The sequence below is a fragment of the Notamacropus eugenii genome, chromosome 3 (assembly GCF_028372415.1).
Source record: "Notamacropus eugenii isolate mMacEug1 chromosome 3, mMacEug1.pri_v2, whole genome shotgun sequence".
Lineage (NCBI taxonomy): Eukaryota > Metazoa > Chordata > Mammalia > Diprotodontia > Macropodidae > Notamacropus > Notamacropus eugenii.
Window position 1 is genome coordinate 213885337 of NC_092874.1, and position 13594 is coordinate 213898930.

Consider the following 13594-nt stretch of genomic DNA (forward strand, 5'->3'; position numbering starts at 1 on the left):
TAGTAGCTATTTCCCTTTTACCCAGGAACCCTAAGGGTCTTCTCCCAGTTTGATTTTTTTTTTTTTTTGGATTAAAGGGGCCATCCCTTGAGTAACTACTTAAAGAAGTCTATTCATTGAATGGCTGAATCTCACTCAAAGTGAGAATATGATAAGACCTTAGCCTGAAAGGGTCAGGGTCTCACATTGCAGCCTGAGCCATCTCCAGTTGTCTTGATGTATACAGGTCACTGGACCCAGATGACCTTGCACAGCCCTCCCTCATTCAAATCAAAGTCAAGTGCAAATCATGTCATCATCTTGATGTCATGGTCTTCTTCAAGAATGAAGGACAAAGACAAGTTTTGGGTTTTTTTCCCAAGGCAGTTGGTATTAAGTGACTTGCCCAGGGTCACACTGCTAGTAAGTATAAAGGGTCTGAGTCTGGATTTGAACTCAGGTCCTCCTGAATTCAGGGCTGCTACACTGTGCTACCTAGCTTCTCCTACTCAGGAAGCATTTAAATGCTCATTATTTCTATTTAATTCATCAGGGAAGGAGTTATTTAACCCTTCATTGGTAAGCACACAAGTACTGTCTTGATAATGTTAGGTCTATAGCAAATAAGAAATGTTGTCTTTACACAAAGCACAAGTTAATTATCCATTTTAACTGAGACTTTTCTTTTTTTTCTTTTCATTTTTAGTGCTCATTTGGAGACGATAAAGTACATTCCTTGTTATACCCATTAGAACTGGAACTACAAAAGACTGTACATACATACTGTGGGAGAATACACAAAATATTCATGAAACAACTAACAAAAAGTATACAAGATAGTTATAACCGACCATCAAAAGAAAGGTGACTCTTGTTGGTGAAGACAAATCTATTGAACTACGAAAAGAATACATGTGAATGATCTTCTTGCACAATGTATTAATGTTTAGGAAGGAATTATTTATCGTTTATCCATATAAGCTTTACTAGAGAGTAAACTGAGGTATGTTTATTATTATGAAGGATAAGTTGGAGCCTAACCAGTAAGACATTCCTGACATTTGAAGTTTTGTTAATCATTGTTTGCTTTCAATCCAGTATTGGTGAAAATGAACTCTTAACTGATGAATAGTTTTACTTTATATTATTCTGTTGACTGTTCATTTTCCAGTGGGTGAAAGAAATAGGGATATATATGTGAAGAGCCATGTACTTCATGCATAATTTTAAAAATATGAAACTGTGAATGTTAGCAATACTTTTGAGTCAGCACTGACCTCACTTTAATTTTGTGAGAATAAAGTTTACAGGGACAAAAATTGTTTTGTCTCTAAGGAAATGTGATAATAACCATTGACAATCTCTGTGTGCCTTTTGATCTCTGACATGTTTCATCTCTGATATGTTAAAATATTTTTTGTGACAATCATGTTTTTAAAATCTTTGAGTAAACCACATACATATTTTAAAGCAAGCTGTACAAAGTCATAGAAAACTAGTATAAACTTCTGGATATTGTTAATAATGATTTCATGTGAAATATCACTCTTTCATTTGTTTGTTCAACTGTCTTGCCAAAAATCAAATTTAGATTTAAATACGTTAAAATATGTTTGGGTCAGTACTTTAAATGAAATTCATTTGTAGCTTTACTGTGCATTCTGGAAGTAAAAGATACCTATTCTGATATTGGAATTTTAGTGAAAATCATAATAGCATACTAGTCATAGTATTGGTAAGTATAGTGGACCAAATTATAGTTACACCTTTTTTAGAATCAGTTATTTCCGTCATCATAGAATTGAAATGTGTTCCATTTCAATTTCTTCCTTCTACCTCAAATTTATTTTGCCAGATATTTTTAGAACAAGAAAATTGGCAGAACATTACCATAATTTTATAGAAAATCTATCCTTAGATAGTATATAATTAAGGAAAAGGTGATTGGTTCTACTAGAAAAACAAATTTTGTTTCCACAAATTGCATATCCTTTTCAAATAAAGATACTGATTTTTTTTCTTGATTTTGAAGGCTAGAGATCTTTTTTTCATTTTTGATTTCTTGTCCTGTTATTCACAATTCCCACAGCCATATATGGTTCTTAGGACAATACTGGTCCTTGTGAATTAACCAAGTTTCATATTTGATATTTCCCTCTTTTTTCTTTGGTATTTTAACTTTTGAAGAAGGAGAGGAGAGTCATGTAGTTAATGTTTTACTTAAATGGGGAAAAATTTGTTTTATAAAGACAGATTTCTTGTTGAGACAGAAAGGAAATGGTTTAGGGGGGTTGAGTTTCCTACAGTGGGTGGTGTTCTGGTGAGTTGAGAGGGGAGAGGAATACTAATGAGGTAATGGAAGCAAGTCAGGGTGTTATTAACCTACCTAATATTTAGCATTTTTCTTTGAGGGGGAGTTTTGAGAGTAGAAGAATTAGTGTGTAGAATGTTGGTGTGAATGTCAAGTAACTCCTTGAGGGTTGGGATGGTTTCATTTATGTCATCATATCTCTAGCACCCGTAATAATGTCTGGCAATAGTCAGAATTTAATAGGATCATGTTTGATCTGCTTAAGTGACTAAAATATATTGAAATTGGTGACTTTGAGATAGAGAATTAGAAAAGTAGAATTTAAACCTGGGAAGATACCTGAGAAATCATTTAGTCCTATTCTCTTATGTATAAATGAACAGAGTTGTATTTTTTTCTTTATATCTCTCTCCAATTACTGAATTAGCAGGAAGTCAACATGGCTGCTGTCTTCCTTTCTTTTGGCACATTTTATCTTTCTATGGGTGCAAGGACTCTTACTGTACAGTGTGCATTACCAAATATGATAAATGTGGAACATTGTGAGACTAGGAAGTATGTAGAGTTAGAAGGAAATATCATCTCTGAGAAAATTTCTGCACAACCTGAAGAAAGAACAGATAAGGAATAAAAAACAACTGACAACCACTCCTTCTTTGGTTTCTGTATTGATTCAGCCTTACATACAACTTCTTGTTACCTCCTCTGTAAGAACTGGTGGGGAGAAGGAAAGTTGTCATTTAAAATTTGGGGAGGAAAAAATATAGGATAGGGAAAATTATGTATGTTACGCGATAATTGTTTTTAAGTAGATCATGCACTCCTACTTTTTCCTCAGAAGTCCATATCAGTCTTGACAATTGAATTTAGTATACATTAACTCTAGAATTTCCTCCGTGGCATAAATATCAGCTATCAGGTTTGCTTTTTAATTACCTATCTCGCCTTGGGAAATTTTCCTTCTCTTCAGATTTCCATTTCCTTATCTGTAAACTAAAGGAATTGGATTAGACAGTGATTACTTTCTAAACAATAACCATAGATTTTTTTAGACTAGACTGGAAAGTCTTAGTATGTGGTGGTTCATTTACTTCATAAAATTGTATTACATTTTATTAAGATGATTCTTAGTGGATCTGAAGATTCCATTCTGTTTATTTAGATTTGTCCTAGTTACCATTTTATCATGAATTGAAGTATGAAGGGAAACTACATTTACCTGTGTTAGGTGACTAGCCCATTATATTTGGCACCATAGAACATTCATTTTGCTATTTAAGATAATTTTCTATATTTGGCTTTTTTGTCTTAGTATTACTTTATGTATGTCAGTAGAATAAATGGAGCTTTTAACTGTATTCAAAAAATGAACTCATTTCAATAATGTAAGCATTGCTTTGTTGTGTGTGTGTGTGTGTGTATACACACAACACATTTTTGCTGAATTGAACAAACATTAAGTGCCTACTGTATATTGTAAAGCATTGTAACGCAAAAAAGAAAAATGATCATTTCTGTTCAGAGGAGTTTACAATCTAATATAGAGTATATAAAATGTATACATATAAAGATATCTTCTTTGAATAAGTATATTTAGCAGTCATGTGAACCCATATATGACCTGATGTACCGAAGTAAAATGTCTTTAACAATGGTTGGCCAAAGTTCTATTGTTTCATTCTTAAAACTGGCAAAATATCAGGCAAAAATAGAAAATATATACTGATTGAAATTTATATTTTGTGAAATAATTTTAATTCAATTTTATTTTTTAAATTATTAAACATTTGTTTTTTTCTCCCCACCACAGGGGAGAACCCTTATAACAATAGACATTGTCAGGCAAAATAAATTCCTATATTGGCCTTGTCCAAAATTGTGTTTCCCATTTTGGATATTAGTACATCAGTATGTCAGAAGGTAAGTAGCATTCGTCATTATTGGTCCTCTGGAATCATTATTCATCATTGTTCTCAATGAGAGTTCTTAAGATCAGAGTTCTTAAGTATTTCAAAATTGTTCATTTTTCCACACAGATTATAGTATAAATTGTTCTTCTGGTATTTAATTCTTCATCAGTCAAAGTCTTCTCATATTTTTCTGAAACTATCTCTTCATTTGTTTTAGTATAAGAGTATTCCATTGCATTCATATTCAATAATTTGTTCAACTGTTTCCCAATTGATGCTCCCCCCCCAGTTTCCATTAATTTGCCAACATAAAAATAGCTGCTATAAATATTTTTGTATGTATCTGATCTTGTTCTCTTTTGTTTCTTAGGGGTATAGGGAGAAAGAGAGAGGGAATAAGTGTTTATTAAGTGCCTATTATATGAGACATAATGTGCTAAGTCCTATAGAAATGTATCTTATTTGGTCCTCACAACAACCCTAGGAGATAGTCGCTATTACTATCTCCATTTTACAGTTGAGGAAACTTGAGGCAGTCAGAGGTTAAGTGACTTGATCAGGATCACACAGCTAAGAAGAATCTGAGTCCATATTTAAACTCAGTTTTCTTTCTCCAGGCCCAATAATCTGTCCAATATACCTTCTAGCTAGGTACAAGCCTAAAAAAGGTATTGCTAGTTTACTTTGGGGGCATGTTTCCAAATTGCTTTCCAGAAAGTAGGACCAGTTCACAGCTTCCTCAGTAATGCATTCTTCTGCTTGTTTTGCTAGAACTCCTACAGTGTTTGTCGTTTTTCTTGTTCATTATCTTGACGAATCTGATGAAAAGGAGGTTTTTAAACCTCTGAGTTTTAATTTGTACTTCTCTAATTATTAGTAAGAAGATATTTTTCCCAAAAAAACTTAAATATTTGTTTTTCAGATGCAAGGAAGTAATCAAGTACTATGTTCATGTTTTTAAAAGTTGCTATGTCATCGTTGGAGATTTTTGCTCATAAAGCAGATAAAGTGTATGTTAGTGAATTCATCTCAGCCTTTTAGTCCTATCCCTTGATAATCCTTATTTATTGGTCACAGAAGTCTTTCTCAAACTGGGCCATGTAATTTACAATAGAAAGAAAACTATTCTAAGAGTTAGGAGACTTAGTTTTGATATGAGTTTAAGCATGTCACTTAAATTCTCCATACCTCAATTTCTCTTCTTTCAAATAGGAATAATATTTGCTTTGCATACCTAATCACAGTTGTATGAAGAGCAAATGAGATTATGGATTTTTAAAAGAATGAAGTTCTTTTCTTTCCTTCCCCTCTTATGCCTCCCTTCCCCTCAATTCAATAAGCATTTGTTTAGTACCTACTGCATTCAAAGTACTGCGCTAGGTTCTGGGAATACAAAGATAATGAAAAATAGTCCTGGTCATCAAAACAGGTAAAGTGACATGTCAGTCACATACATGTCAGGAGTCTAACATGAGTGACACACACGTGACACCCACATATATGCAAGTGCTAGAGATTAAAAGAAAGGTAAAAATAATGATTTTGTTGGCTTTAAGGAACTTACTTTCTTTTGTTTTGTTTCATTAATTTTTTTTTCAAATAAAGATTCACCCTACCATCTTTCCCCACCAAATCTAATTGAAAAAGCAAGAAAAACAAAACCCCTCTTCTAGACATATTTAGTTAAGCAAAACAAATTACCACATTGGCTATGTCCAAAAAAATTATGCCTTCCTATACTCTTGAATCTATTACTTTTCTATCAGGAAGTGGGTAGTCTGGTTCATCATGAGTCCTCTGGAATTTTGGTTGATCATTGCATTTATCAGAGTTCCTAAAACTTTCAAAATTGTTTGTCTTTAAAATATTGTTATTATTTAAAATTGTTCTGGTTCCCTCATCATTCGCTGTAGCACAATAGTAATCTATCACATGCATGTACCATATTCCCTACTTGATGGACACCTCTTCAATTTTCAGTTCTTTGCTACCACACAGATAGCTGCTATAAATATTTTTATAAATATAGATAATTTTCCTCTGTCTTTTTATTTATTCTCTTTCACTGAGGTATAGTTCTAAAAGCAGCATCACTAGGTCAGAGAGTATACACAGTAAAATAGATTTTGGAGCATTTTCCCAAATTGCTTTCCAGAATTGCTATACCTGTTTTTCCACAACTTCTTCCTCATATCCTCTTCCCTACCTCACATTTTTCCTTTTTGTTTGTTTGTTGATTTTGTCAGTTTGAGATGTGATATGGAACTTATAATTATTAATGATTTAGATCATGCTTCCATATGGTTATTGATAACTTTGATTTCTTCCTCTAAAATTTAATTACTTTTGACTGTTTATCAGAGAAACTAGCTGCTAAGAATTTTTCCCCCGTTTAACTGCTGCTCTTATTTTTTATTGTTTTTTAATTGATTTCTTGTTTTTTACATCATCATAGTTATCTCTAGTATCACTACATTGCCCTCTCTCAGAGAGCTGTCCCCATATAACAAATGGTATTTTTTAAAGACAGAAGAAAGAAAGAAAAAAGACAAACATAAGAACAACTGGTTGACACACTGAAAAAGTCTGAAAACATGCAGTTGTAACACTTGTAAACCTCCTAACTTTGTGAAAGGGGTATCTTCTCATATTTCTTCATTTGAGTCATGCTGTACCTTTGTGATTATTAAATTCTCTTTAAAAGTTCTTATTGTCTTCTGTTTCTTACATGATCATAGTTATCCCAAGTACCTACCTCTTCCTACAGGGTAATTCCATATAACAAGTAGTATTTTTTAGAGAGGAAAAAAAAGCAATGCAATTGAACAAAATAATTAAAAATTCAAAAAAGGTGTGTGGTTTGAACCTGTGAACTTCTCACCTCCAGAAAGGAGTAGTCTGAGAATTCTCTCTCACTTCTTTTCATTCTAGTCCTGCTTGATCTTTGTAATTTTTCCCTTAGCCCAGAGCAGCTTAAGAACACAGATGAGTTAGTTAGTACTTGGGTGGATCCAGGTAGGAGTGTGCTTGGGGCAACCATGGCAATGGCATCAGGTAACATTCCACTTCCCCAGAAGAGAAACAGGACTCAGAACAATACAGGAAGTACTAAGGTAGAAAGGGATCCTAAGGGTTACTGAGCTAGCACTCAAATGGATGCCAAGTTATCAGTATCAAAAATGAAAAAAGTAAATTAACAATAAAGAAAGATTTAAAAAATGATTATTAGGGACTATTTTGCCTAACATGAATAAAATTGGCAATCTAAATGAAACATATGACTATTTGTGGGTGGTGATTTGTCCTTCATTCTCAAAGAGGACCATGACATCAGGAAGATGATGCCATGACTTGCAAGTGAATTGGATTTAAGGGAGGGAGGGCTGTGCAAAGTCACCAACTTCACTTTCTTGTCCAGAGCCATCTGGATCTAGTGACCAGATATAGATCAGAACAACTGGAGATGGCCCAGCATATGACTATTTACAAAAAATATGTGGGTCCATATTAGCAGAATGGTAAATAGCATACTTAAATAGCCTTCTTGGCAGTGGGGAGGGAGAAAGAGGAGGAGAGACAGAGAGGTAAGATGGTAGAGGAATGTCAGGGACTTGCCTGAGCTCTCCCAAATTCCTCTCCAACTTTAAAATAATACTTTCAAATGTATTCTGAAATGGCAGGACCAACAAAATCTTAAAGGGAATGTCATCAGGGCTGGTAGGTGGTAGAGTGGATCTGAATTCAAATTTGACCTTAGACACTAGCTGTGTGATCCTGGGCAAGTCACAACCCTGATTGTCTCCCCAAAAAAGGGGGGGGAGAATGCCATCCATGTCCTAATTAAGATTCCTCAGTGCCCTTTAATTCTTTGAGGGAGAGAGAAAATGGTCTTCAGGTTTAGCACTTGATTAGCTTTGGTTCCCTGGCAAAGAACATTGGCAGCAACACCTATGTTGGGAGAGCTATGAACCCATTTATAGTACAAAAGGGCTAATGTGGGAATTCTGTGTCCTCTCAAGAGGTATACATGATGCAAAAGTACTGACATAACTCACAGGTTGTTTTTTTTTTTCCCTTAGCCATTAATTGACCACCAGTTCTGGTGCTTAGAGAGTAGCATGCAATTTCTTGACATCTTGAACAGTCAGGAAGAGATTTCTGGTAGGAACTCCTGAATTCTGATTAGATTCATAAATTGAACACCAGACCTGTGACTAGGCTATTCAGTTGGACCATGTGACCCTTGAAAAATAATTGAAACTTTAGAAGGGCTTTTTCAGAGACTGTAACTCAAGAATCTGAGTTGAAAATTAAACCAAAAGATTTATGGTTAGGTTACATTTAAGAGTATGTGTGTGTAAATGGAGCCCAAAGTAGCAAAATCAGCATTCCAAAAGGAACTCCCTTATAAAAAACTCCTTATAGCATAGTGTAAAGAAGAGCTCTCAACTGAGCCAAGTGTGACAAAAAAGCAAGCTACTAATTGTGTTGTGATATTTGGTTTAAAATAACCAGTTTAACAGGATGAATTATTGTGGCCTCAACTTTTACAGCTGTGAATTGTCAGAAAATGAAAGGTTTAAGGCTAATTATAGTGGACAAAAATCCAAAGCTACTTGTGTATTGGTATTTATGGAGCAGATTAATTGATCCTGCCTCTAAAATTTGTCGTCTGATTTCATCTGCTCAATTTTTTCTCCATTTCTCTGTTCCTGCTCCCTGCCCCCATTCCTTCAACCCCATCTACATCTTCATCTTTATCTTTAACTTTCCAGCCTTTTCCACCCCTACCTCTCCAGTCCCCAGGCTGTTCTCCTTTACCCTTGCCTCACTACTCTGCACTATCTGTTCCTTTCCTCTTTTCAACCTTTTTTTTTTTTTTTGCTACCACACCCTTTGTTCATTAGCTAGCTACTTCTCCACAATTGCAGTTCAAAGAACTCCCAGTGGACAGCACTGAGATTCCAGAGAGCCCCTTAATCAGCTACAGCTTCTTCACATCCTCCCTCTCCTACTCTAGTCTCTGCTCCTCTTTCTTACTCCTAAGACTTTGATTTCTCGAAAGGCAAAGGAAAAACTAAAGGCATTTTTCCTTTGAAGAGGTAGCCACTCATGACTGAAGGGGGAATTTTGTTTTATTCACACAGCATGTGCCTTTCAGCACCACTGGTCTTTGTATTTGGAGAAGAGGTAGTCCCAAGTTTGACAAGGATTCAGCCCCTCTGGAGTAATTTCAAGCCATTTTTAGAGGGGAGAAGTTACAGATTTAATCCAAACTTTACTCTCCCTTGTGGAAAAGCAAGCAATGAATTGGCTGGTTCCCACAGGTGGGTCAACCCAACTTTGGCCTTTAAAAGATCCTAATTGAAATTCAAATGATCCCGAGGATTACATCAAATTGCAAAAAAAAATAGAGAAATCTTACTTTGGGGAATAAAAGTATGTGCTATTAGATCAGAGAACTGGGATAAATTTCAGGAAACAATGCAAGAAAAGAAAGAAAATCCCAACTGCAAAAATGCTAAGAGATATGTTGGATCAGAAAATTAACCCTCAAGATGCACATATCATCTGTATTAACTTTTGTTAATCATTACTAGAGATATGCAACCATTTCCATAAGTGATGCCCTGGTTGGCATGGGATGAATATAGAACATCTGAGAGATATGGTTTTGTATGTGTGAAGGGAAAGAAAGAAAGAAGCTAAGTAGGGAAAGCCAGGAGAAAGAAAAGCAGGAAAAAGAAAATAGAGTTTTCTCCACAATTCCTGTACAAGACTTAGATGTCTCTCACAGGAAGCATCTAAGGCTCTGTATTAGGTAACTGGAATCATCCTGAAATCCCAAGAATGACATCTTTTTATTGCAGAAAAATAGATCATTTCATTGCAGGCTGTAGGAAAAAGAAACATGACTTCACACATAAATGATGGAATGGCAATAATGGAAGTTCCCTGAGGATGATGGTGAATGAAGGTGTGGGGGAGAGATAGAAGCTGTAGAACCTGAAGAGAATGCTTTTATTTTCCTAGAACCTGAAGTCCCATCCCAGTTAACCTAGTCCATTCCCCTCCCCAAAGCAATGTACCCCATGTTGCCCTTAAGGTTGGGAACATTTATTACAGCTGTTTATTCAACAGCTAAAGCAGTCCTGGGGAGCAAACCAATTTTTAAGTTTTAAAATTTATTTTAAACTTAAGTACAGAATAAGAAAATAAAACCTTGCCATATACACAGCAGAGCATGAGAGGATTCAATATTAAGCAATAAATTTCCATTTCAAGAAAACCTATATAATAAATACTACACGTTTTCAAAAACGTACTGCTTTCCTTTGCTTCCTTGCAGGTTTTCTTTTGTTCTTTGCTGTGCGCTTTTAACTTTATTTTGTCCCCTTCTCTCCTCCCCTCCAAAAAGGTTACAATTAAGCATATGTGTGTGTGTCAGTGTGTGTATATGTTTATAGATATGTGTATAGATATATGTATATGCATGTATAGATATATGCACATATATACACACATACACGTATACATATATACACCCAGGCATATTAAACATATACACAAATATCTATAAATGCATATATATACATACTCATACACATGTAGCACTGTGTTATGTTTATTTCCACTTGTCATCTGTTTCTCTGAAGGTTGGTACCATTTTACTTCGTAAGTACAAGTCTTTCCACATTTTTCTAAATCATCCAGCTGTAATGGTAATTTAAATGGGAAGATCTTTCCCATTCATTAATAGACCCATATAACCTGCTTAAATCACATGGAAGCCTAAGTCACACATGGTGGGAAGAGCTTGCTGAACAGGGTGGAACAGGAAGGGTGGAGCAGAACTGGGAGCAAGTTGGTGAGAGCAGTTAGGGTGGAGGAAAGAGGATTTGGGCCAACAAGCATAGCTAATCTTGTGAATGCTTATGGGAAAGCTCTGGTGGGGATGGGGGTGGGGAGGGGAAAGGCTTGGGAAGGGCTTTGTCCCCTGAAGTGCTAATATGTATTGACTTCTTGGTTACTGTGATGGATTTGACTTTCTGGTATCTGAATAAATGTTTTTCTTTTGCCTTCTATGTGGACAGCCTGTTATACTTTGCACTTCAGAACCACACTGACATATTCATAGTCACCATTGGTGCTGTGAATATTGCCTTGGTCATATACCAGCTCATCTTTTCCTATACCACAGCAATATTCCAACACAATCCAATTCTATCTGCAAGATTGTCAATGAAAATTTTTTTCTCCATTGTTCTGCATTCCCTCTATTCTTAGCTATATGGGTTTTATTTATACAAGAAAATTTTAATTTCTTTTTATAAAATTTCTTTTTATTTATTTTTTAAAATTTATTTATTTAAGTTTTCAACATTCATTTCCACAAAATTTTGAGTTGCAAATTTTCTCCCCATCTCTCCCCTCCCCCCACCCCAAAGTGCCGAGCATTCTAATTACCCCTACCACCAATCTGCCCTCCCTTCTAACATCCCTCCCTTCCCTTATCCCCATCTTTTTTTTTGTCCTGTAAGGCAAAATAAATTTCTCTACCCCATTACCTGTATTTCTTGTTTCCCAGTTGTATGCAAGAACAATACTCAACAATTGTTCCTAAAACTTTGAGTTCCAACTTCTCCTTCCTCCCTCCCCACCCATCCCCATTGGGAAGGCAAGCAATTCAATATAGACTATATATGTGTAGTTTTGCAAATGATTTCCATAATAGTTATGTAATGTAAGACTAACTATATTTCCCTCCACCCTATCCTGCCCCCCATTGCTTCTATTCTCTCTTTTGACCTTGTCCCTCCCCAAGAGTGTTGACTTCTAATTGCTTCTTCCTCCCATTGCCTTCCCTTCCATCACCCCCCCACCCTGCTTATCCCCCTTTCCCCCACTTTCCTGTATTGTAAGATAGGTTTTCATACCAAAATGAATGTGCATTTTATTCCTTCCTTGAGTCAAATATGATGAGAGTAAGCTTCACATTTTCCCTTCTACCTTCCCCCTTTTCCCCTCCATTGAAAAGTCTTTTTCTTGCCTCTTATATGAGAGATAATTTGCCCCATTCCATTTCTCCCTTTTTCCTCCCAATATTTCTCTCACCCCTTAATTTCATTTTTTTTAGATATGATCCCTTCCTACTCAGTTGACTCTGTGCTCTCTCTCTCTCTCTCTCTCTGTGTGTGTGTGTGTGTGTGTGTGTGTGTGCATGTGTATAATCCCACTAACTACTCAGATACTGAAAAAAGTTTCAAGAGTTACAAATATTGTCTTTCCATGTAGGAATGTAAACAGTTCAACTTTAGTAAGTCCATTGTAATTTCTCTTTCCTGTTTACCTTTTCATGCTTCTCTTGACTCTTGTGTTTGAAAGTCAAATTTTCTATTCAGCTCTGGTCTTTTCATCAAGAATACTTGAAAGTCCTCTATTTCATCGAAAGACCACTTTTTCCCCTGAAGTATTATACTCAGTTTTGCTGGGTAGGTGATTCTTGGTTTTAGTCCTAGTTCCTTTGACTTCTGGAATATCATATTCTGAGCCCTTCAGTCCCTTAATGTAGAAGCTGCTAGATCTTGTGTTATCCTGATTGTATTTCCACAATACTCAAATTGTTTCTTTCTAGCTGCTTGCAGTATTTTCACTTTCATCTGGGAACTCTGAAATTTGGCCACAATATTCCTAGGAGTTTCTCTGTTGGGGTCTCTTTCAGGAGGTGATAGGTGGATTCTTTCAATATTTATTTTGCCCTCTGGTTCTAGAATCTCAGGGCAGTTTTCCTTGATAATTTCATGGAAGATAATATCTAGGCTCTTTTTTTGATCATCGCTTTCAGGTAGTTCCATAATTTTTAAATTGTCTCTCCTGGATCTATTTTCCGGGTCAGTTGTTTTTCCAATGAGATATTTAACATTATTTTCCATTTTTTCATTCTTTTGGTTTTGTTTTGTGATTTCTTGGTTTCTCATAAAGTCATTAGCCTCCATCTGTTGCATTCTAATTTTTAAAGAACTATTTTCTTCAGTGAGCTTTTGGACCTCCTTTTCCATTTGGCTAATTCTGCTTTTTTAAAGCATTTTTCTCCTCATTAGCTTTTTGAACCTCTTTTTCCAGGTGAGTTAGCCTATTTTTAAAGGTGTTATTTTCTTCAGCATTTTTTTTGGATCTCCTTTAGCAAGTTGTTGACTCACTTTTCATGATTTTCTTGATCTCTCTCATTTCTCTTCCCAATTTTTCCTCCACCTCTCTTACTTGATTTTCAAAATCCTTTTTGAGCTCTTCCATGGCCTGAGACCATTGAATATTTATTTTGGATGTTTGGGATACAGAAGCCTTGACTTTTATGTCTTTCCCTGATAGTAAGCATTGTTCATCCTCATCTGAA

At 35.4% G+C, this 13594-nt stretch overlaps 1 protein-coding gene across 2 annotated transcripts in view; it reads left to right on the forward strand.

Moving 5' to 3' along the window:
* Positions 1 to 6906, forward strand: part of GXYLT1 (glucoside xylosyltransferase 1) — a 71917-nt gene extending 65011 nt beyond the window's left edge. For both annotated transcript variants that reach the window (XM_072654325.1, XM_072654326.1), the window contains one exon: positions 686 to 6906. In XM_072654325.1, the coding sequence (XP_072510426.1) occupies positions 686 to 847 (162 nt within the window). In that variant the 3' untranslated portion in view covers positions 848 to 6906. The remainder of the gene's footprint in view (positions 1 to 685) is intronic.
* Positions 6907 to 13594: the final 6688 nt, after the last annotated feature.